Source organism: Thermobia domestica, chromosome 2, assembly GCF_964235325.1.
Source record: "Thermobia domestica chromosome 2, izTheDome1.hap1.1, whole genome shotgun sequence".
Lineage (NCBI taxonomy): Eukaryota > Metazoa > Arthropoda > Insecta > Zygentoma > Lepismatidae > Thermobia > Thermobia domestica.
Window position 1 is genome coordinate 7,777,649 of NC_137455.1, and position 23,442 is coordinate 7,801,090.

At 36.5% G+C, this 23,442-nt stretch overlaps 1 protein-coding gene across 1 annotated transcript; it reads right to left on the reverse strand.

Moving 5' to 3' along the window:
• Positions 1-6,188: 6,188 nt before the first annotated feature.
• Positions 6,189-11,251, reverse strand: LOC145669998 (uncharacterized). Its single transcript, XM_081738340.1, has 2 exons — positions 11,190-11,251; positions 6,189-8,051 (listed from the first exon to the last, which is right to left on the reverse strand). The coding sequence occupies exon 2, from the start codon at positions 8,022-8,024 to the stop codon at positions 6,357-6,359; it is 1,668 nt and encodes a 555-aa protein (XP_081594466.1). The 5' UTR covers positions 8,025-8,051; positions 11,190-11,251; the 3' UTR covers positions 6,189-6,356.
• Between the last annotated feature and the right edge of the window lie 12,191 nt (positions 11,252-23,442).

The following is a 23,442-nucleotide window of genomic DNA, read 5'->3' on the forward strand; positions in this document are numbered from 1 at the left end:
GTGGTAAGAAGTCTTGTCTTCTCACCACTTGTGAAGAAAATGCCATTTTGCAGATGAACGACAGAGTGGCCGATGTCCAATTAAAAACATTAAGTACGTTAAAAGCAATGGCTCAGACTTTCCAAGATTTATGTGGGTGCATATCAATGGCGCATCATATTAGTCTATATGTCTTCAGGGAAGTCTCGATGTTTGATTGATTTACTTTTAGTTAAAATATTTTATGAACATTGCCATAAAGGCCTGTGTTATGAGAAAATAAAATATATCGGTACTATAAGAATAAACTGGGGCTGCCCTAGCTCAGTCGGTAACACGACTGATTTAAACGCAAGAGAAACTGGTTCAAACCCGGGCTCAAGCTAAAAATCTTGTGGGTGCGCCGCACCCATAAGATTATTTATGTGGGTGCCGGAGCCCTGGAGCACCCACGTAGGCGGCGCGCATGGTTGAAAGTAAAATGAAAATGACAATGGGCGGGAAGGTGACGGTTTTACAACAACAACAACAACAACAACAATAATAATAATAATAATAATAATAATAATAATAATAATAATAATAATAATAATAATAATAATAATAATAAATCAAACACTGAATCCTTGAACAATGGCTGATCAATGTACACTCATGTTCAAAATGATTGTCGCATATCTATAACGGTCGTGTTGTGCGAATATAATTGGATAATAAACTCGCAAGGCACTTCTAGTACCGTTACTATGTGTATAATCGGGACATGTATATTTGTGCCAAATTTCATAGAAAAAAATATAAATACGAAAATTAGAATGAGTACATCAAAATGTTACTAAATGGACAAGAAAAGTTTTTTTGTTATATTGTTCTTATTTACAGATCTTTTGACATGAAATTTACCACATACCTGTCTGCCGATTATACACATAGTAAGAGTGTTAAATGTACCCTGCGATATCATTATCCAAATATATTCGCTCAACAAGCCTGTTATAGATATGCGACAATCATTTTGGAAATGAGTGTATGTATAGATATATACGTCATTAGACATAATATACATATAGATAGGTAGTTATGTATTGTGTAATGCTTTGTGCACTGTCTTACAGCTTGTGTGTAAAATTGTGCAATTTGCACGGAAGGTGTGTGTAATTTTGCTTGTCGTGTCTGGCAACACTGCAACAGGTAGCCCCAGTTCACGTTTAGCGTTCTGATTGACTCCCTGTCTGTGACGTCTTATGGAGGGACTTTTGCCCATCTTGAAACACAATTGAGTATGCAGTATTTCACTTATTCCTTTGAACGATATCCAAGGATGTTATAAAAGAAAGGATCTGCCTATGTATCTTCATCCTATTAGGTAACTGAATGATCACCATATTTGTTGGCTCAACACATTGTGATCTTCATATGTAGACATGTAATGTTGATTTATTTATGTGTGTGTGATTTATTTTAAGGTGGATCATTAGGTGTTCTCGGTGCTACACTAAACGTTGCTTGAATAGTGCGGCGTTGCCAGGTAGTGTCGAGAATTAACTGGTGCCAGATTATAAAGGAAGTAATCATGGAATTCTGCTTGGATACTTACTGGAGAAATTAGTTTTCAACCCTTATTGCAATTCACAGCTAAGTTCCGCTTCTCGAACTGCAACACTAGAATCCAGGAACTAAACGTACAAATTTGGCAACCACACATTATGGTGTTCTGCTCAAGTTTCTTCTGAAAATATATTTCCTTAAATGTAAATTAATATTTAAATAAAATGTGAAACATAATACGAAAAACGGTCAAACAATATATCTATTTTATAATAAGATCGTTACTTTAAAATACTTTACACATTCAAATAAACTCTTCAAAAAATTGAGCATTTCTAGTAAAATCTAACAGCAAGTGCCATCTTGTGTGCTCATTGTAAAATTAATCAAATATTTTATTTTATTTGTTACTTTTTTTCTATATCAGAAGACACAACCATATGAATCAGTGCCTTGTGTTGTAGCTGAAACATAACTTTATCTTATAGTACAATATTTATAATATGTAACGTTTTATTGCGCAGTAGTTAAGGAAATAAGCTAAAATATGTACTGACTTCCGGGTGGTGATCCACCTTAAGTCATTGCTTCAGATTGTATTATACAATGGTTACATGCTGCACGTACGGGTGTAGAAGTAGGAGTGAAGAGAAATTACCCGAAATAATCTTTCACAGGTAAGAAAATCACAAATGATAGGATACGTATGGCTGTGACATATGAACATGATTTTGTTGTATGAACAGATCCTTTATTTTATGATATCCTTGGCGATACTTCCACGTGACGTCACCGACCGCAAAGTATCCTGGGAAAAATGAGAGCAGAAAAGCTGAATCGTGAGTCCCTTGCATTGAAGCATTGTTTTTAAAATATTCATTTAATAAAAGAATTTTTGAAAACGTAATTGGAATAAAACATATTCAATAGATGGCGGATTGATGAGAATTAAGCGCATTCTCCAAAAGTAATGCTGGGAGCTCCTCATTGTCTAGTAATAAAGGGATTAACGATGCGTCCATGGCAACTGGACAAAGGTTTGGTATGGTAACGCGATTACGTGCTCCAAACTGGCTTCCATTAGTTGATTGCATATGCAACCAGGGTAATAAATACATAGATTCCTATAGTAGTTCCATTGTTTCATTATAAAAGAAATGAACACAGGGCTCTCACTTTCATACAGCCTGAACATTAACGTTACTGTGTTGATTGTTACAGTATTGTTCTAATTACTTCCCAAAAGTTTCTCGAAACAGAATGGGGTTTATTGTCATCGAAGTACTCACAATATATAGGACAAAATTATTAGTAGAATGGACAATTGAAACATACTTTTAGAAATAATACAACACTACTTTGTATAACCTTTATCTGCAATTAAGGTTTCAAATCTTTTTTGACAATTTCGATTACTATTTTGTGTACATTTCAAATTCAACTCCCTCTCTCGAAATGGGAAAAATGTGCTTTGTTAAATCGGCTTTTGTGTCCTAGGTCATTTACCTGTTCTTTTGATGTCTCCATGACTGGATAGGGTTCGTTTTCTTGACTATTTCCGTCTGTTAGTTTTTATGTGTAAGCTACTGCCCTGTTGTTGAACATAGAAATGTCCCTCGAAACAAGTTCCTCACTCACTGTTCTTGATTGATGACAAAGCACGCCATCTTGCATAAATATTACATTACCAGTTGAAAATTATTTATTCATTTATGGAATCACACAGTCTGATTTCATTTTTCTTTCACTGTTTGTTTTCCTTGTACAACATGGATTTTTCCAGGTCCATATACAAAAAATAACATTACAAATTTTCACTTCAGTAGAATATTTTACATACATTACAATGTTCTTTATCCAAAGCTTCTGCTGAAGTTGGAATTACATATTGTGATATTTTTCTTTCTCTGCACAATTTATACTTCTTTCATTAAATTGTGAAATAAAATATAAACAAAGGGTTACCTGAAATACATGTTTGCAATAAATTGCTGCAATTATTTTCTATTTTGGTCTATCAATTATATAATTATGTATTACGTCTGTTTACATTGAAGAATATTGTAGTTTCGGTGTGATTTAGCTCAGTAAAGCCTGTCACAGCTGGAATAAATTTTTTGTCCGTTATGGAACCGCCTTGAAGCCATCCTATAAAATCTTCTTCCATATACTCCTTGACGATTTTTTGGGTGCTTATCTACAATATATTTTTGTTGTATCAAAGTTAACTACTGATTCAAAAATGCTCTATTTAGCAAAGATCAATCTTTAGCAAAGACAGCCATAATGAAAATCTTTGAGTTTTACGTCCCACGGTTATGCCGGTTAGGCTAAAGGAGACGGTATTGATGAGTAATGAATGAAATGGTGGAATGAAGAAAGTGGGAGGAAACGGGAGAACCCCGAGAAAACCCACGCACACGGTGTTTGTCCACCACAAAGTTCACTTGCCAGGGGCTGGGATCGAACCCGGAACCCCAAGCACCAGAGGTGAACGCTCTCGAGAATGACATACTAAAAATAACACAAAATTTACAATTTTTCTTTTGCTTGCTTCTCATAAGTGAAAGAAAATAATGAAGTGCAACTTACTACAATCATAGATAATGTTATTCTACAACAGAAAATATGAACCTCAAGAATTTTCAATGTTGTCATTCGTAGAAATTACAGTGTTGCCAGAATTACATTTCTCCCAAAATCTAAGTTAAGGCAGCGACTAGATAAACGAACTCAACTGCATTTGATTATTATCATGTTGTCTTGGTATTCTGTGAACTACTTTTTAAATATTAGTTGTATTTAGTTCGTAATAAACAAAATAGTTTTTACATACTGTTATTAAAATTCAGTAATAATGTTATTTAAAAAATAGTTCACCGGATACCAAAACAACATGATACGTAATCAAAAGCAGTTAAGTTCGTTGCTCTATTTGCTGTCTTAACTTAGGGTTGGGGGCAAATGTTATTCTGACAACACTGTAATTTCTATGGATAGAAACACAGAAAATTCTTCAGGCTCGTATTTTCTGTTGTAGAATAACATTATCTATGATTGTGGTAAGTTGCATTTCATTATCTCCTTTCCCTTATGAGAAACAAGCAAAAGAAAAATGGTAAATCTTGTATTATTTTTTAGTATGTCAGTCTCTTATGGCTGTTTTATTCAAGAATTGTTAACCTTAATGGGATTCGTGTACTCTATTCTCAATTAGGCTCTCGCTCTCTTGAGAACGGACTCAGTAAGATCAATGGGACTCACTAAACCCAATGGAGCTCACTCTCGACGGAGTTCATGCTAATCATTCAATTTGAGTTCGGTTGAGCGAAATTCGCACTCTCTAACCTCTCTTTGAAGTTTGTGTATCTCTGGTCAGGTAGCATACACGAACCAGCCAGAACATTATGATCACGTATTTAATTATATTGGTATGCTCACCTCTGGCTTGCAAGACACCGTCAATGCTGTTTTTGCACAGGAGCAATGAAACCTTCATAGATATCTGGAGGTATGCGCACTACATTTTTGCACACAAAAGTCATTTCATTGTGTAAAATTCGAGGAACGGGATGACGAGTTCGGATTTGATGCTGAATTGTGTTCAATTGGGTTAAGATAGGGTGAGTTTGAGGGCCATTGCAGGAATAGAAATTCACCACTGCAGCACGACGTTGGCCTTGTGCCAAGGAACATTATCTTGTTGAAACATGCCAAATCACAGCTCGAAATATGGCTGACATGAACGGGTGTAAATGAACAGCAATGACTTACCGATATCTAGAAGCCATGACGGTTCTCTCCATATGCACTACCGTGTCTATAAATGACCATATGATGGTTCCCGAAATCATAACGGAGCCACTACCGGCCTGTCATCATCTTACTGGGCACGTCTCCAGAAGCTGTTATCCTGGAATACGACAGATTCTGCCCCTCCCATTGATGTGATGATGACAATATCTTGACTCATTGGACCGTGCAACATTGTACCATTGCTCTACTATCCAGTAATGATGAGCGCGTGCCCATTTCAGTCGTTAATGATGCCATGAAGTTAACATTTCTATACTTGTGGGACGTCGGCTGCGGAGGCCTATATGTAACAGTGTACAGTGAACTATGTGTTCAGACAGACTCGTGTTTTATCTACTGTTAAAATCTGTTAAAGTCTCCTGCTGTTAATTGCGCCACAGTTTGCGACCTTTATAATTGTACCCAGCTTGACAGCCTACGACGTCTGGCATAAGTCTGTCATACGTTTTGTGATTTGGTTCTGGTTTCACCGTTCTTTTTACATCTATGGAAGCATTAACCACAGCAACTTTCGAAAACCCAACCAATGCCAGCCGTATGTCTATCATAATCTGGCCAGTACCAAACTCTAATATATCGCCGGCGTTCCCCATTCGACGCCCAAAAATCACACTAACTGATCAAGCGAAATTCCTATCACCGTCCTACGAGAGGCTCTGCTGTGCTCCGTGTCTCTTACGCCAGTTCAACGACTTCGTTCCTGAAGTACAGGGTGATAATAATGTTTTGGCTTTTCAGTGCATTTAGGAAGTATTTGTGTAACTTGACTACAAAAACACATATCAAAAGCAGGAGCACTTGTGAACAAATGTAAAAAAAAAAAAAAAAAAAAAAAAAAGCGATAATGCCGGGAGAAAATTATTAACTTTTATTCTTTTCTTTCAGAAAATACATAAGTATTTGAGCGCAGTAGCCTTGTAGCACATGGGGAAAATGAATTTTCAAATTAAAATATAAAATACCAATGTATTTATCATTAACATGTCTTAGTTTAGGATAATCAAATTACAATATTATTCCTCAAGAGGATAAAAATTTCGGGTCTTTACTACGTAATAGTAACTTTCTAAACCAAATTTTTTTAGTGGTTCTGGAAGGTGTCCCAAAATCTTGATTTGGTCAAACAATGACAGGAAAAGAGTTAGTTCTTCTTCAGTTTCCAAAAATCGTCCCAATTTTACCCAAAGCATTTTCAAGTTTGGTCGTGGAGATACGTTACAAATTTTACGAATAAAATCTTCAGATTTATCCAGAAGAGCCAATAGAAATATCTTCTCTATATTTGGAGCTCTGTGCAACATGTTAATGAGACCATCCTCAGCAACAGTTGTCTCTAAACGGACAACTTTGAGAAACTTACTTTGTAAAGGTGTATAACTTATTTCCAAAGCTTGAAACTCATTATGAACAGAAAAATAAGTTAAATTTGGACAATTGTTCAAGATGGGGGAAATGTTCGTCAATTCACCGTCCAACATAGAATGATAGGGGTGACAAACTAGACGTAATTCCTTGAGACTTTCTCCTTTATCAGCGAAATACTGAAGCATGCCGTCAAAATCATCATTAAATACTGCAAATTCAGCAATTAGAGACTGGAGAGGGGGTAAAACATTAATCGCCGAAATCTCTCCCATAACAAGAAGTTCTAACTCTTGTATTTCTGGACAAAGTCTCTTGGCTAAATTAATTATTCCAGACTTCAGATTAATTAGTCTCAAGTGTTTCAGTTTTAATACTTTATTTTCATTATTTGGTTGCTGATCCCATTCTGCTTCCATTAAATGAATCATTAGTTCGTCCAAACGTTGTTCTAAAATTTCTAAATTCGGCACTAATTCCAATACTACTAAGAGACTTCTCCACGAAATGTGCTTTACATTTAGACACAATTTACGCAAAGTAGAACACAGGGCAGTTTTCGTTCTTGTGTAACACTTTCCGTCAAGCTGGTTAAGATTTCGCAGAGGAATCAGATAGCTTATAGGAGGGAAAACATTGGGAAGATTCCAGAAAGTGCTTTCCCATTCACAGTTACTACTATTATCATCACCATTTTCCTGTTGAAATATATTTTGCGTTAAGAGATTAAGTCCAATTTCCGTAATTGGCGAGTGTGATACATCTAATTCCCTAAGATTATGACATTCTTTCCCAATAACAGCTAACACCTCATCTTTAGCAATTCCATCTAATGTCAAATCAACCAAATTCTTAGCAGACGACAGAAAGTTTAGCAAATACTCACAGTCCTTCTCGTTTAGACGATACGGTGACGGAAAATCAACATCCAAACTTAGCTTTACTAAACTGCTACCATCTTCGCTTAATAGCTTCAGAATTCGGGTAAAATATGAAGGTAACATGTATTTCTGTAAATAAATACTAATGTTGCGAACATGGTTTTGAAGAAATATTTCTAGTAAATACAACTCCTCTGGATAATGGTCTCGATCTGTTGCTGAATCAATGGTGACAAAGGACTCGCTCCCAAATACCAGGTCCACAAGTTCAAAAAATACTGTTCTAGGCAACAAAGAGTAGTAATTTCGTATGCATTGTCTTCTTTTGTAGAAATTGGAAATTTGTTGTGGTGTCTCGGGGCACCTCCTGACTAATGATTTTAATATTACGGAATAAAGGGTTCGTTGAAGAGATGGAGGGTTTTTGAACCATGTCATTTTATTATATTACAAGTGGTTTTGGACCTGGAAAAAGGAGACAAAACATTCATTAATTATATAATCAAAAACCCTTCATGTTTAACGCAAAATTAAAATAAAATTGTCATGTACAGAGTAGTAAATAAGATGAAAACAATGGTGCAGTAACAAGCAATGCTTGTAGATAGATACACTATAAAATCTAAGGATCCCTCGTGCATGGTGCATATTGTATATACAAGCAGGTAGAGGCTGCTGTATAATTTATGGGATGATTCTGTTGCCATGAATGGGACCGTTGGTGTGTATAGATTACAGCGAGAAATCCATTGTGTATCTGCAGGTATTAGAGAATCACCAAATACACCCTATAATGCAATACTTTTCTACTCACACGAATATGGGATTTTCCAACACGACAATGCACAGTGTCACCAAGCCAGGACTTAGGACTTGCTAGGCTTAAGGAACATTTCACGGAGCTATAGCATATGAATTGGAGATTTGGAACTTGAAACTGAAGATTACTAGATAAGTTTATTATATATTATTACTATTATTAGTAGTATTATAGTCGATTCTACAATTATTGTGGCGTGCATAACGAATATACGATATTCTTTTTGAAATATATGATAACTTTAAAGACTAAAGTCGACAATTTTGTTCTCTGCGGTTGGCAACTCTGATTAAACTATACTAACTTGAATTTGTTCCAGTATATTGAAGCTATTGGCCCATGCGTACATTTCAGTAGGTCAGTATTAATGATTACTTTAGTAAAAATAATCATATTTTTGAACATGGTTGCATATAATTATTAAAGATATATTAACAAAACCCTTTATCTTCTTAGTGACTTAACTGTTTTATTCTGGACTAGCTAAAACTACCGATTTTCGCATTGGGGTTTTATTGTTCGCATTTGGAAATCAACGCCTGTAGGAATACCACAATTCATCTCAGTGACTACAAAGACTATGGATTTGACACTAATATCGGTTATTTTGGATTATTTTTACATGCCTCGATAACCCCCACATCTGACCCCCGGCCCACAAACAATGGTAACTGAATTTGAAAGTCACCGCTATTGGAAGTGTCACCCTTGATCTCAGCGAAAACTATCGATTTAAAACTAATATAGGCCATTTTTGAATTATTTTTTACATGTCTCGGTATCCACCTGGTGACCCGCGGCCGCAACCGAATGGGGTGAATTTGGAAGTTAATGCGATCGAAGTTTCACCATTGATCTCAGCGACTGCGGAAATTATGGATTTGACACTAACCTCATATCGACCATTTTAGATTATTTTTACATGTCTCGGTAACCAGCTGCAGGTGACCCCGGGCTGCATACAATGGTAGCTGAATTTGAAAGTCATCGCTATTGGAAGTGTCATCATTGATCTCAACGACTACGACAGCGTATGCACTTATCCCAAGTTGAATCCATGACTGGAAAAATTTCTGGAAATTTCTTTTGGAAAGGCGTTCAGCTGCTCTCTCGTGTCCCTCTCAAGGTCACGAATGGTGTCAAAACGTTTTCCTGTAAGCAAAGTTTTAATTTTTGAGAAGAGCCAGAACTCGCATGGTATTATATCTGGAGAGCACAGGAAATATGGACAGGCAGAAATATCTTTTTGGCGAAAATCTCGCGGATCAAAAGCAAGGTGTGGCACGGAGCGTTTTTGTGAAGAAGGAAGCCATTTGTCCATTTAATCGGCGGTTAAAATGCTTTTCACGGACACATACGAGATGTTTAGTTCTTCGGAAAGCTCTGGCATAGTCATGCATCTGTTTGAACAAATTATTTGTGCCACTTTTTGCACCTTTTCATCTGTTTTTAACGTCGAAGAACGTCTGGATCGTTGCTTGTTTTCAACCAACTCCCTGCCGCTTTTGAATAACTCGTACAGTCACGAAAGAAAGTATTTTTCAGTTGGCATAATTTATTTTCCTAATAACTCAACAATAAATTAACATTTTAGAGTACCGATTTTGGCAAGTTATCAAATTATAACTATTCTAAGGATAACAACAAAAAGATCCATATCAAATCATTTGTTCCAGAGTTATTGCCAAAAGAAAATTTGTCAACTGTCAAATACTTTCTTTTCCGTGTGTACCAGTTGTAGTCTCCAATGTCCCCAGGCTTCATTGCCATACACTGATTTTGACATTTCGTGAGCTTCTTCGGCACTTTTTTGCAACTTTGAAAAAAAAAAAAACTTATTGTTGGCGCGCGACAGACGCTCTTAACACGTCCTCACTCTTCTGCCTCTGGAAGCCAACTAACATGTCACAACTCGTTCAAACTCGACACTGACTGTACCAAAGGTTTAGGTTACCGGACTTACTAGTTGAAATGGGCACAACATAGATGGCACTGTGCAACTATATTTACTGTTGTTTTTGATCACGCTTTGTATTAGAAACAAATGTGCAATTGGTGCGTAGCGTGGAAACTATATAAATATTTTTAATAAGGTGTTTTCGCATCTTATCTAACGGCTTATCGGCCACTAATTTCTCCAAAATTTCCGTCATTTTAGTCGAGGTGGAAATTCCTATATCGCATAAAATGGTGACTATGGAATTTCTGCATCAGATTATTCATAATCAGCATTACAAAATTGTGAAACCAAAGCAAATTCACAAACATTCGTTGTTCTTTCGTTGCCGAGGATGAAATATTGCATACAAACCATAAATAAATACCGAAATCAAGAATGTAACCATTTGAGATGCTGGCCTCCGTGCTAGATAAGTAAAGGTGTTATACTGACAATCAGCAGACACAACGCGACGTTTTGACGTGGTCAGAAGGAAATACAGTTCAAATCCCAGCTTAAGATTAATTTCAGTTGCAGGGACACATTAATAAAGATCTTTTTATGTGTATAATATCTTACCATATTACACTATTAGAAGCCCAATCGCTGCGGTTGATTTCGTGCAACGACAAGCGGGTCGATGAATCATCTCGTGTCCTAAAATGGCGGAAATTCTTATCTTGAAGAAATCAGTGGCTGATAAACTGTCAGGTGAGACGAAGATTAGACGAAATGAAATCGAATCAAAATTAAGGATTTGGAAAAGTATTTATGCAAAATTAAGACTATGTTCTCTGAAACTTCGAATATATTTAGTATGTACCTTAAATATCAAAATACTTACCAAGTTCATAGAAAATGGAAAATTTTTAAATGTATAACATATTGAAACTATGGTAATAGGTGTTACACAAAGAACAATTGAAGTACAAGACAATTCACCATATCTTCAATTTAGATATTGTTTACAACAATGTTGACATTTCTTAAGTGCATAAAAATTACTTCTTACTTTCTTTTAGCGGCAGTAGGTACTATTTAAGTAACAAAATGTTACAAGATATTGCGTATGGCAGGTAATTATTTCTGTTGAATGATATTGACCAGTCTAAGTAAGTGTAAGTACAGGAGATAGGAGCATTCGAAGACAGATTTTATTTAAAAACTTAGCATTTCAGGAGGGAAGTTTAACGTTAGTTTATTTTACTGATTATCTGAATTGTCCCTTCTTCGCACGGGAAAAATAGGGCTATGGAAAATAACAGATAACACTGGTGTTGGACATGCTATTTTTCACCTCTTTTCACCCACATGCTGATGCGTGTTATCTTGGACTTAAACGTATCAGAAACGTAATTATTCATCTCAGGGACCCCGAAAACTATGGATTGGACTATAACATAGGTCATTTTTATAACTTTTAGATGCTATCCCTTCTTATTCCAACCCTCAGCCCTATGTCGATGTAAGATGAATTTGAACTAAAACGGTATCGGAAGTGTCGCTATTCATCTTAGCAATCCCCAAAAAACTATGGATTGGGCACTAATATCAGTCATTTTCGGATACTTTTACATGTTATCCCCTTCCCCCTTTACTGAAAATATGATAAAATCCTAAGTTTCTGACAAATTCGCCGAATCATATTTTGCCTAATGCATCAAGCTAAGAAATTATCGCATACTTGTGCTGTCGGCCATGTTTTGCGAAACAGGAATTCCTGTTCAGCCGAATCCTGTTCCGCCAAAAACTAGTTAAAACGGAATTTACGTTGAGAAAGGAATTTTTGTCATCTAAGTTTCCATTTTCTTAGTTGATTTGTATGTTGTTGCCAATTTTCATAGAATGGTATGCTTATTGTAGTTGAGGAAAACACCAGTAGACATTAGTACGTTATACATATATTCACTCCTTTCCAAGATTTTTTTTAAATTAGAGGGGCTTCCTCTTGACTGATTGTCAGCTCTTACAAGAAGACACAGTGGTTTAGTGATAGAGTGTTTACCTCTAGTGCGTGAAGTCCGTGGTTCGATCCTAGGCCAAGTAAGTTTGTGGTATATCTGTGAGTTTTCACGAGGTATTCCTGTTCCCTCTCTTTCTCGAACCACAAATTCTTCCATCAAAATTCACTTGCTTTAATTATCGTCTACTTTAGCCTAAAGGGCATAATCGTTGGATGTTAAACTGAAATATTTCATTTCATTTTAAATTTCATTCCATTTTATTTTGAATTTTCCTGACTTCCCACTCTTTTAGGGGTTTCTGTAATTAAAATTATGTATTTGATATACAAGAGAGCTGAGATGCGAAAGTGTACCTTAATTTTACTAATTTCCTTCATATTCTTTAATAATAAGTCTGGTTTTAATTACAGGATTTATCAATAAATCCAAGTAACAGAATTTAATTATAATCCCTATTTATAACCCAATAATAAAACTTAAATTGTTCGTCGAATACATTTTTCTTCTAATGAGATTCCCGCTCACCGCTAGTCTAGTGACTAATACGTGTTCCTTTGATACACGTAGTCTCGGGTTCAATTTCTGGTGGGAAAGCACAGTAATATACAGAGTGGCCAGAAATTCCCTTTACACCTGCACTAAATGCTTGTAACAATGTAAAATGTTAAGTTATTTAACATATGAATCTTAGCTCCTTATTATTGATATGGCAAAAGTGAATTTCTACGTGATTGCACGTAACTGCCATGTGTCTGCCCGCGGAGGGAGGAGAATAAAGTTTGTGCATTGACTACTTCATTGCCTTGCCTTTCTATGTTTGATAGGCCAATATTTCTGGAGTTTCCTCGGTTACAGAGAAGTGAGGAGTGTGTGTGAATTTTAATACATGGAGTTAGCAACTGTGCAGTGTTTCAACCACCCGCTACCTACGGCGTTAGTAAACACAAATGGAGATTTGTTTGGAAAACTGGTCTCACGAAGAAATCGACTCAGTTATTCGATGTCTGTAGGCAAAACATGTAACCGCGGCTGAAATTCACTGGCAGCTGGGAGAAGTTTATGGAAAAAGTGTAATATTATCTTCATTCACGACAACGCGCGCCCTCATACAGCCCAGAAGACCACCACGCTGTTGAAGCAGTTTCGCTGGGACATTATCGACCACCTTCTCTACATCCCGGATCTCGCTTCTAGAGACTTTCCCCTGTTCCCACACTTGAAGAAGCACCTAGAAGGCCGTCACTTTGCTTCAGATGAAGAGATGAAATACTAGGAGGGTATCTTCAAACTTTTCCTACGATACGAGAAGTGTCTTCACTGATATGGAGATTATGTCGAAAAATAACCTAAATATGTACTATCTGTTGGCTGCATTGGTTGTATGGAAGGCAGTGTAACCTTACTTTCTAATCAATCCTCGTATCATGTACTATCTGTTGGCTGTATTCGTTGTATGGAAGGCAGTGTAACCTAACTTTCTGATCCATCCTCGTATCATGTACTATCTGTTGGCTGTATTGGTCCTATGGAAGGCAGTGTAACCTTACTTTCTAATCAATCCTCGTATCATGTACTATCTGTTGGCTGCATTGGTTGTATGGAAGGCAGTGTAACCTTACTTTCTAATCAATCCTCGTATCATGTACTATCTGTTGGCTGTATTCGTTGTATGGAAGGCAGTGTAACCTTACTTTCTAATCAATCCTCGTATCATGTACTATCTGTTGGCTGTATTGGTTGTATGGAAGGCAGTGTAACCTTACTTTCTAATCAATCCTCGTATCATGTACTATCTGTTAGCTCTATTGGTTGTACGGAAGGCAGTGTAACCTAACTTTCTGATCCATCCTCGTATCATGTACTATCTGTTGGCTGTATTGGTCCTATGGAAGGCAGTGTAACCTTACTTTCTAATCAATCCTCGTATCATGTACTATCTGTTGGCTGTATTGGTTGTATGGAAGGAAGTGTAACCTAACTTTCTGATCCATCCTCGTATCATGTACTATCTGTTGGCTGTATTGGTCCTATGGAAGGCAGTGTAACCTTACTTTCTTATCAATCCTCGTATCATGTACTATCTGTTGGCTGTATTGGTTGTATGGAAGGCAGTGTAACCTAACTTTCTGATCCATCCTCGTATCATGTACTATCTGTTGGCTGTATTGGTCCTATGGAAGGCAGTGTAACCTTACTTTCTTATCAATCCTCGTATCATGTACTATCTGTTGGCTGTATTGGTTGTATGGAAGGCAGTGTAACCTAACTTTCTGATCCATCCTCGTATCATGTACTATCTGTTGGGTGTATTGGTTGTATGGAAGGAAGTGTAACCTTACTTTCTGATCAATCCTCGTATCATGTACTATCTATTGGGTGTATTGGTTGTATGGAAGGCAGTGTAACCTTACTTTCTGATCAATCCTCGTATCATGTACTATCTGTTGGGTGTATTGGTTGTATGGAAGGAAGTGTAACCTTACTTTCTGATCAATCCTCGTATCATGTACTATCTGTTGGGTGTATTGGTTGTATGGAAGGAAGTGTAACCTTACTTTCTGATCAATCCTCGTATCATGTACTATCTGTTGGGTGTATTGGTTGTATGGAAGGAAGTGTAACCTTACTTTCTGATCAATCCTCGTATCATGTACTATCTGTTGGGTGTAGGTTGTATGGAAGGAAGTGTAACCTTACTTTCTTATCAATCCTCGTATCATGTACTATCTGTTGGGTGTATTGGTTGTATGGAACGCAGTGTAACCTTACTTTCTGATCAATCCTCGTATCATGTACTTTCTGTTGGGTGTATTGGTTGTATGGAAGGAAGTGTAACCTAACTTTCTGATCCATCCTCGTATCATGTACTATCTGTTGGCTGTATTGGTCCTATGGAAGGCAGTGTAACCTTACTTTCTGATCAATCCTCGTATCATGTACTATCTGTTGGGTGTATTGGTTGTATGGAAGGAAGTGTAACCTTACTTTCTGATCAATCCTCGTTTCATGTACTATATTGTCTGTATTGGTTGTATGGAAGGCAGTGTAACCTTACTTTCTGATCAATCCTCGTATCATGTACTATCTGTTGGGTGTATTGGTTGTATGGAAGGAAGTGTAACCTTACTTTCTGATCAATCCTCGTATCATGTACTATCTATTGGATGTATTGGTTGTATGGAAGGAAGTGTAACCTTACTTTCTGATCAATCCTCGTATCATGTACTATCTGTTGGGTGTATTGGTTGTATGGAAGGAAGTGTAACCTTACTTTCTGATCAATCCTCGTATCATGTACTATCTATTGGGTGTATTGGTTGTATGGAAGGAAGTGTAACCTTACTTTCTGATCAATCCTCGTATCATGTACTATCTGTTGGGTGTATTGGTTGTATGGAAGGAAGTGTAACCTTACTTTCTGATCAATCCTCGTATCATGTACTATCTGTTGGGTGTATTGGTTGTATGGAAGGAAGTGTAACCTTACTTTCTGATCAATCCTCGTATCAAATAACAAGGACATTGTATTGGCAACTAATGACAGGATTTAAAGCTATAAATTTTGACTTTCCATATTTTCTAGAAAACTGTATATGATAATTTACCTTCTAAGTTCTCATACAGTACTTTCTAAGTTGTCATACTACGATACCGTCTCATACAGTCTGTGCCTGACTTTAGCTCAATATTATAGATAAGGATAATCTTTTAGAGCGATTCCTAATTTTGGTGGATATTTCATGAACTGTGTACGGTCGTCTTAGCCAGTGATAGATCTAGAAGGTAAAACCGGGGGACGGGCCAACCAAAATCCAGACTATGATAGGCAAATGAGTTTTCACAAGTCATTTTACTTTGAAATCCGTTTGCGCACTTCGTTATCAGGAACTAGGAATAAAAAATGAATCATTCCTTTCACCAGTTACAGTTAGACATGAAGTACTTATTAGCAATTAATAAATAGTAGAGATTTACAGGTAGTCACAAACCATTGTGCTTTATATGACAAAAAAATTGACATTAATATTCAAGTTAGAAATTATCGGAGAAAATAAATGTTGAATATGAATATATGTGCAACTCTCCACTATTAATATTATCCTAAAAGTGCCCAATAAAGGATAAAAAGCAACGCTTAGTATAGGGCCCTAAACCTTCAAAAAACATAAATATTTCCTTCAATAATTTTTGTTACTCAAAATAGTGGGAAGCTTCCTTGTGGTTAACCCCTTCAGTGTGTAATTTTCAGATGCGAACCGCTGTAAAAAGTGTTTTCTTTTTTAAGAACTTTGGATGTTGATTCAAAATCTGTTTCAAAATCACTTACATCAGAATCACTAATTAATAACTCTTCCTCGATGTCAGCATCGTTGTAATATCGTATTGAAGCCATTACTGTGCTGTCTGTTCTCAAACAAAACAAAGAATGAAAACTGTATTTGACGAAGCCCAAACTATATTTTAATTTCTTTCTTTTTCCTCCTCTTCTTTTAATTAAGCAACAATTGAAACCAGCTGAGCGCAAACACGCTAAATATTGTCGGGAATAACATTACTCATACTATGGGCAAGTATATTCGCCATACGCAATACAAAATAGCCAAAGCAAAATGAAAGCGTATATATACGCCATCCGCACAGCAGGTGCGTTTTGAAGACACGAGTTAACTCGCCACCCACACTGAAGGAGTTAAATGGTTAGCGTACGTGCCTTTAGCGTGGAAGACCCGGGTTCGATCCTCGGAAGGTCATGTGGTTCGGATTCCATATTAAGCTATAGGTCCACGTCTCATATAGTCTCGCTGCTGAAAGGAACGCTATACTGAAAATCAAATCAAATCAAATAACAAAAACTGGGGGGTACTATGCCTTAGGCTAGAGCCACCACTGGTATCAGTACTCTCATAATGAAAATATTAACGAAGATACATTACAATATTTGTCTTATCTTAATATGTGGAGTAGTTATCGTGCAGCAACGAATTTTAGGTCCAGCAAAAAATTGATTTTCTCAAAAACTACGCATGAGGGTTCACATCAACCCGTATCATTTTATTCAAACTAACGAGATTAATCGAAACTCTTTCTCCCAATTTTTAATCTTTTTTTCGTTAATCGCTAAAGAATATTATAGAATTTATTTCCACAGCTTGAAGTCTGCTTTGCTTCACTCAATACAGTTTCAGAGGATTCGTGAATATGAACGTAGGCAGAGATGTTTATGCTGAAAGTTGCCCCCACTCCACTTTTTCTTCGCTGCTTCGTCAAGGAGCAATGTGACGACAAGTTTCAGCACAATACCTCAAGTTATGTTACATGCAATCCAAGATGCAGTGTTGACAGACACTTCCTTTTCCAGTCTTCGTTTACAAATAAATATCACTAATTCAAGGTTGAAATTAGAAATTTGTCTGCTCTTCTGATACTCATACGTCATAATCTGACAAATATTTTTAGATCGTTTCTCTCTCTTTTGTCCTAAATGAAGCACTCAAGATGACTTAAAGCGAATTCTCGGCTCAAATCTATAAACTTTACATTGCCGACCTGTTGAAAATACAAAAATGAATGTATAGCTTTTTTTCCCCAAGACATTAATATTTCTATGCATTTATTCCTATATATTCAATCGATAAAATATTTTAATACTAATAACTTCAACATACTTACCCATTTTTGCCTATACACCTTACCATTCAGTTATTATGAACCAGTAACCAGCAGGGTACTATATGCAGGGCCTCACTACCATATGTGCAACACGTGCATTTGCACGAGGAAGAAAGTTTCGAGGGGCGGTCAAAATCCGTCATAACTATATTATTTAAAATAATTATTTCTTGTTGGAAACAGACTTCATGATGGTGGTAGTTAAATTTATTAAGCTGACCTATTTGAATACTACATTCATAAATCATGTTTAGGTCGTATTAGCATAAGGTCACATGGACAGTTCTAAAACAAATGGTGAAACAGATCCCAGCATGAATTACTTGATTATTGTCAAATACAAGAACTGAATTCTTGAACAGTAGCGAACACCTGTTCCATTTAGTTAGTTATCACAATTTTGATATGAAAACTAGTCTTGTCTTTGTTACAAAACAGTTACTTGTCATTGAAGATGAAAACAAGTTTTTTATTTATTTATTTAACAATCACCAGATACAGCTCTGAGGCCATTTTATACTGGATATCTGACAACAACAATAATAATAGCAAGGATTTGGGAAGGTATCGACTCAGGCATGTTTTGTAGGTACGATCTCGGCATTTGCCTGGTAGGGCTGAGAAAAACCCGGGAAAACCCCAGTCAGAATGATCGGCAGCGGGAATCGAATCTGTGACCTCCCGATTGCGAAGCCAAATATCTACCACTTGAACTACTTTGCTCAAACTTTTTAAAAGATGTAGAAGGAAAATCAAGAAATAAAGTTAAAAGAGCTACTGGAATTGCAAACTGATGAATTGAGATCGAAGCTCGATATTGAATTCTATAGAAAGGACTACTATCTTTCCTCTGCAGGTCTGTTTGCTTTATCTTTCACTAATATAATGGATTTTTAAATAAAAACTGACATAACGAGATTGTATTTGTAGTGTTTAGGCCTTTCTGAGTGCAAGTGCACTTGCCCTCCCCATAAAATCGTGGCTTTTACCATTTGTTCTTTCTGGAGAAAGGGCGCAGCAAATGATAACATTGCATGGGGCGGCAAATTGTCCAGGACTGGCAGTGACTGTATGATAAACTTCTGAAAAACAGGACTCTTTTAGATTTCAGAAAAGAATGTTAATATTTGAGTTATAAGGATGTATATAAGTTACAAGGTAATTTTTTATACTTGCGATTGCAAAATATCTGGAGAAATAAGTTTCAAAATAAAAATATGTTATATAAAAATATTCTGGATGGGGTAATTCACTTCTGATAAAATTAGGTGGGGGTAACATTAAAATCTTGAATGAGGCCCTCATTTTTTATTGCAGATTTTGATTCTATGGGAAAATGAATCAATTTGTGATACATGGTGACAGAAATCAAGTTTTATAAAGGTTTCTTCAGTTAGGAGTTCCGACATTTCATTCCAAAATAAATCAGCGGTAAACAACACCAATCTTTTTTCTTAAATGTTATTTCGACTATTCAAAGATGGCTCTGCATTCGGCTGAATTCAGCTAATTTCAAATGAGGCCGTGTAATTAGATCCAGCGTGCGATGGTAATAGTACTTGGCTACCATCGGTTGTTAGTCACTGCCGGATCTAACCCAGGGCCATGGAGCCTCAGCCCAACATTTTTTCAGTGACAAACATAACTTAAGGCATTATTTGTATATTAAAATCATGATATACCTATCATAGTCTGTGATCTGGTTACTCCCCCAGTTTTTTTTACCTTCTAGATCCGCCAATGTTTGGTAATGAGAAAATCAGGCAAAACCCCTAAAGCAGAACATTTTTCAATTTTCTGCGACGACTTAAGGAAAAATCCAAACACTTTCTGCAACCATTTTAATAATAGTGTAGGAAAATCACAACATGAAATTTTCAAGCGCATAAAAGAAAAAAATCGATACTTTTTTTTAAACATAGCTATATGCTTTCTATTTATTGACAAATATACAGGAGCTCTGTAGGGCTGTATGATAATTTAATAAGTAAGTAATCAAGAAATCCCCATACATATTTACTCAAAAATAACCACAGGCACTTATTGTTTTTTTTAAATCTCAAAACATGGAGATGAATCATCTAACTTCCCTTGAATCCTTCGTACAACTTTGAATGACATCTCTGTAGATTTAGTCTGCATAAATAGCCTTGACTTGGTTGTAGTATCGACTACTATATTTCTGACATAAAACCATTTTCAAAAATTTCCTGTTTCCCTTGTAACCAGCAGATTGCCCATCTATCCAACATATTAGTTGTGCCAATCTCGTCAAACGAAAAATCACTTGCTGCAGGGCGATTAGTCATAATGCCTGTATTGCTAATTAGAGACACCTAGCTTTCTCAAATCGTCGTGAGGCAGCCATTTTCTAACAAGGCAGGTTACCCTGGTGTAACACACCGATTGTGATAAGATTGCACAGACATAGAGAACATCGAAAAAGATGCGATATTTTTATATCGGCCAACAAGCACATTGAAAGGGTCAAACACGGGCATAAAAATGGGGTCAAAACGAGATTCATTTTCGTAGATTCATTCGTAGATAGCCGTGTGGACTTTGTGGTGGACAAACACCGTGCTCGTGGGTTTTCTCGGGCTTCTCCCGTTTCCTCCCACTTTCTTCATTCCACCATTTCACTCATCTCTCATCATCACCGTCTACTTTAACCTAACCGGCATAATCGTGGGACGTAAAACTTAAAAATTTCATTTCATTTCATTTTCATTCGTAGATAGATTACGTAGATTCATCTCAATGCATAAAGATGGGGGAACACAGAGGAAGGATGCAAACGCTGTTTGTATAGACAGCCAGCGAGACAGTACTGCGCGGTGGGTTGCATACATCGTGTAATAGGAACGACTATGAGATGGATGTTGGAAACGAGTAGGTGTGTAGGCAGTAATAACTAGGCTTCGGATTTTTAGGTCCCAAAAAATTCAAATTAGGATTTTAAAAAGTGTATTTTAGGATTTTATAGGTTTTTAAAAACACGGTTTAGGATTTTTAGCGTTATATTACTGAAAACGGAATATTACCACACTTTAAACACTTTGTTAGCTATTTCATACTTAAATGGTAACCTTAATTTAGTAAGCTTTATGCTAACCAGTCTTCTGCGTAATAAAAATAATAAAACTTTTCTTACCTTGGCCTTTTTTGATAGCTGAAATATAGTTTAACATATGTATCGCCTGTCGTACTATAGTAGTAGTAGTAGTAGTAGTAGTAGTTTTTGTCAGTTTTCTTGTATTTGAAATTTTATACAACACTACAAATATCACTTCACTTTTCTAACGATACACTGAGGAAATATGAATGTTCAAATATTGTTTTTCCGGTACTTTTCATGTTTTCTATAGCACAGAAAGTGGTCACTTCACTCTCTGTAATGGCACTGAACAATAAAATATTTGGCAAGATTTTCTGTTGTGAACTCTTTCCTGTCGTCTGACAAAATTCTCTTGAATGCAGAAAAACCGCGTTCCACATCACATGATGTTAGAGGCGCATATTTCATACTGACTAATTCCTCGGGATTCCATAGCAAATTTTCTTGGACATTGTCTCCACGAAGAAATTGGCCCACTAGTTGTATCTGTGTGAAATCAGGACTGCGTTTCAAAATCGCCTCCAACTTGTCCGCAATTTTTGTTCCAACTTCCCCAAGTACTTTTTTCTCTTTCACTTCTTAAAGAATTTTAAGAGCTTCTGTTAGTGGTAGTGTAGAGTTATTAAACTCACCTGCTTGTCACATGCTTGGCAAAAGATAACTTTGCCATCAGTTGTGAAGTTGTTGTCCGATATTATCCATTCTCGAATTAGAGCACTTTTGGATGATTTTTGTTTCGGCATGATCTTTCCTTTTCAATTCCAATCTTCAATGTTAAGAGAACTCGTACAAAGTTGATATGATCCAAATGCAATCCCAATAAACACACTTCCTTCTCCTTCCTTACAAGGTTAGAACACTGACACAATGTCCATTGCTGACAGGGAGAAGAGGTCAACGTCATCAGCTTAAACTTTCTATCGAATGACCGCGCACCTGTTGTTGCTAAAAATAAACTTGCTGACCCGCTTATTCACAATCGCAGCCGCAAATTACAAATAAACATGAAGGAAACCGTGTTATTGCCTTGTTGAAAACTGGTTGACTACGTGTTTGAAAGTATTTTTCAAGTTAAAAATAACTAGAAAGAATCATTTAGGACGTTATAGGTTCTAAAAGCTAATTTAGGATTTTTTAGGTCCTAATCCCCCAATTAGGACATTTTAGGTCCTATAAAACTAATTTAGTTCTACTTATAGCAACTTGAAATGTAAAGAAAACACGAATTTTTTGAATTCACTGTACAGGAATAAAATAGGTTCGAACCTAAGAATCCGGAGCCTAGTAATAACACAAAAACAAAAATGTTAGTATTACTGTTATGTTGTACACGTATTTTCGTAGTGATGTAATGTTGATTCTCATCCTAGGTGCTGATTTTACTGCAGTTTATCTTACGTATGTGGACTATCTGCTGTTACATTCTACTGTGCTTTGCATTTTTGTTTCCATTACGCTATATATGCAACCTACCGCGCAGTACTGTCTTGCTGGTTGCCTATATGAATGACGTTTCCGTCCTTCCTACGTGTTCTCCCATCTTCGTGCATTGAGATGAATTTACGTCTCTTTCGCATACGGGCAACATATGCACCCAAAGCAAAAACACGTATTTTTTGTTTTCGTTTCTTTTTCTTGCTGCTCATTACCACCCTCTTCCTTCATTTCCGTAACACATTGCGACAATGTTATATACGTGATTGGTCCATTTCAGGATGTTCTGCTTTCTTCACAAGGGTGTGATCCAACTCATTTCCTCGAGTTGACTATGAGTAGTATTTCGTATTTTAACCGTTTCCTATATCTCTTCTTGTTCTCGCTATATTCCACATAAACTCATTTTGACCTCATTTTTATGCCCCTATTTGACCTTATCAATGCACTTGTTAGCCGATATAAAAAATACGTGTCGCTTCTTTTTCGACGTTTTCTATATTTGTGCAATCTTATCACAATGAGTGTGTTTCACCGGGGGTACCCTGCCTTGTGTATCACAACCACTTTAAAAACACTACGGCAGCGCTAGGAAGCAATGCGCAATGAACTCAGCAAGCATCCTGTCTCCTTCATGCACTGTAGGACTGGCGACTGTAGCGCTCATGTTGGCGACTGTACGTATTGCTTTCTCTTCCTTTTCGCTCCTCTCAAGTTTATCGGTATATTGATACTATGAAACGTTGAATTGCTCTAAATCGTGTTTTATTTATGCAGAACAAAATTTTTCTCTAATCACAATTTTTATTTACAAAGTGGAAAGTCTTCCTGAGGCAGTAATTTCCATCTTGAGGTTATCCAATCTTTCTGCAGCACGCATTTTTCTTCTGCGACATTGTCGCACCGTCGCC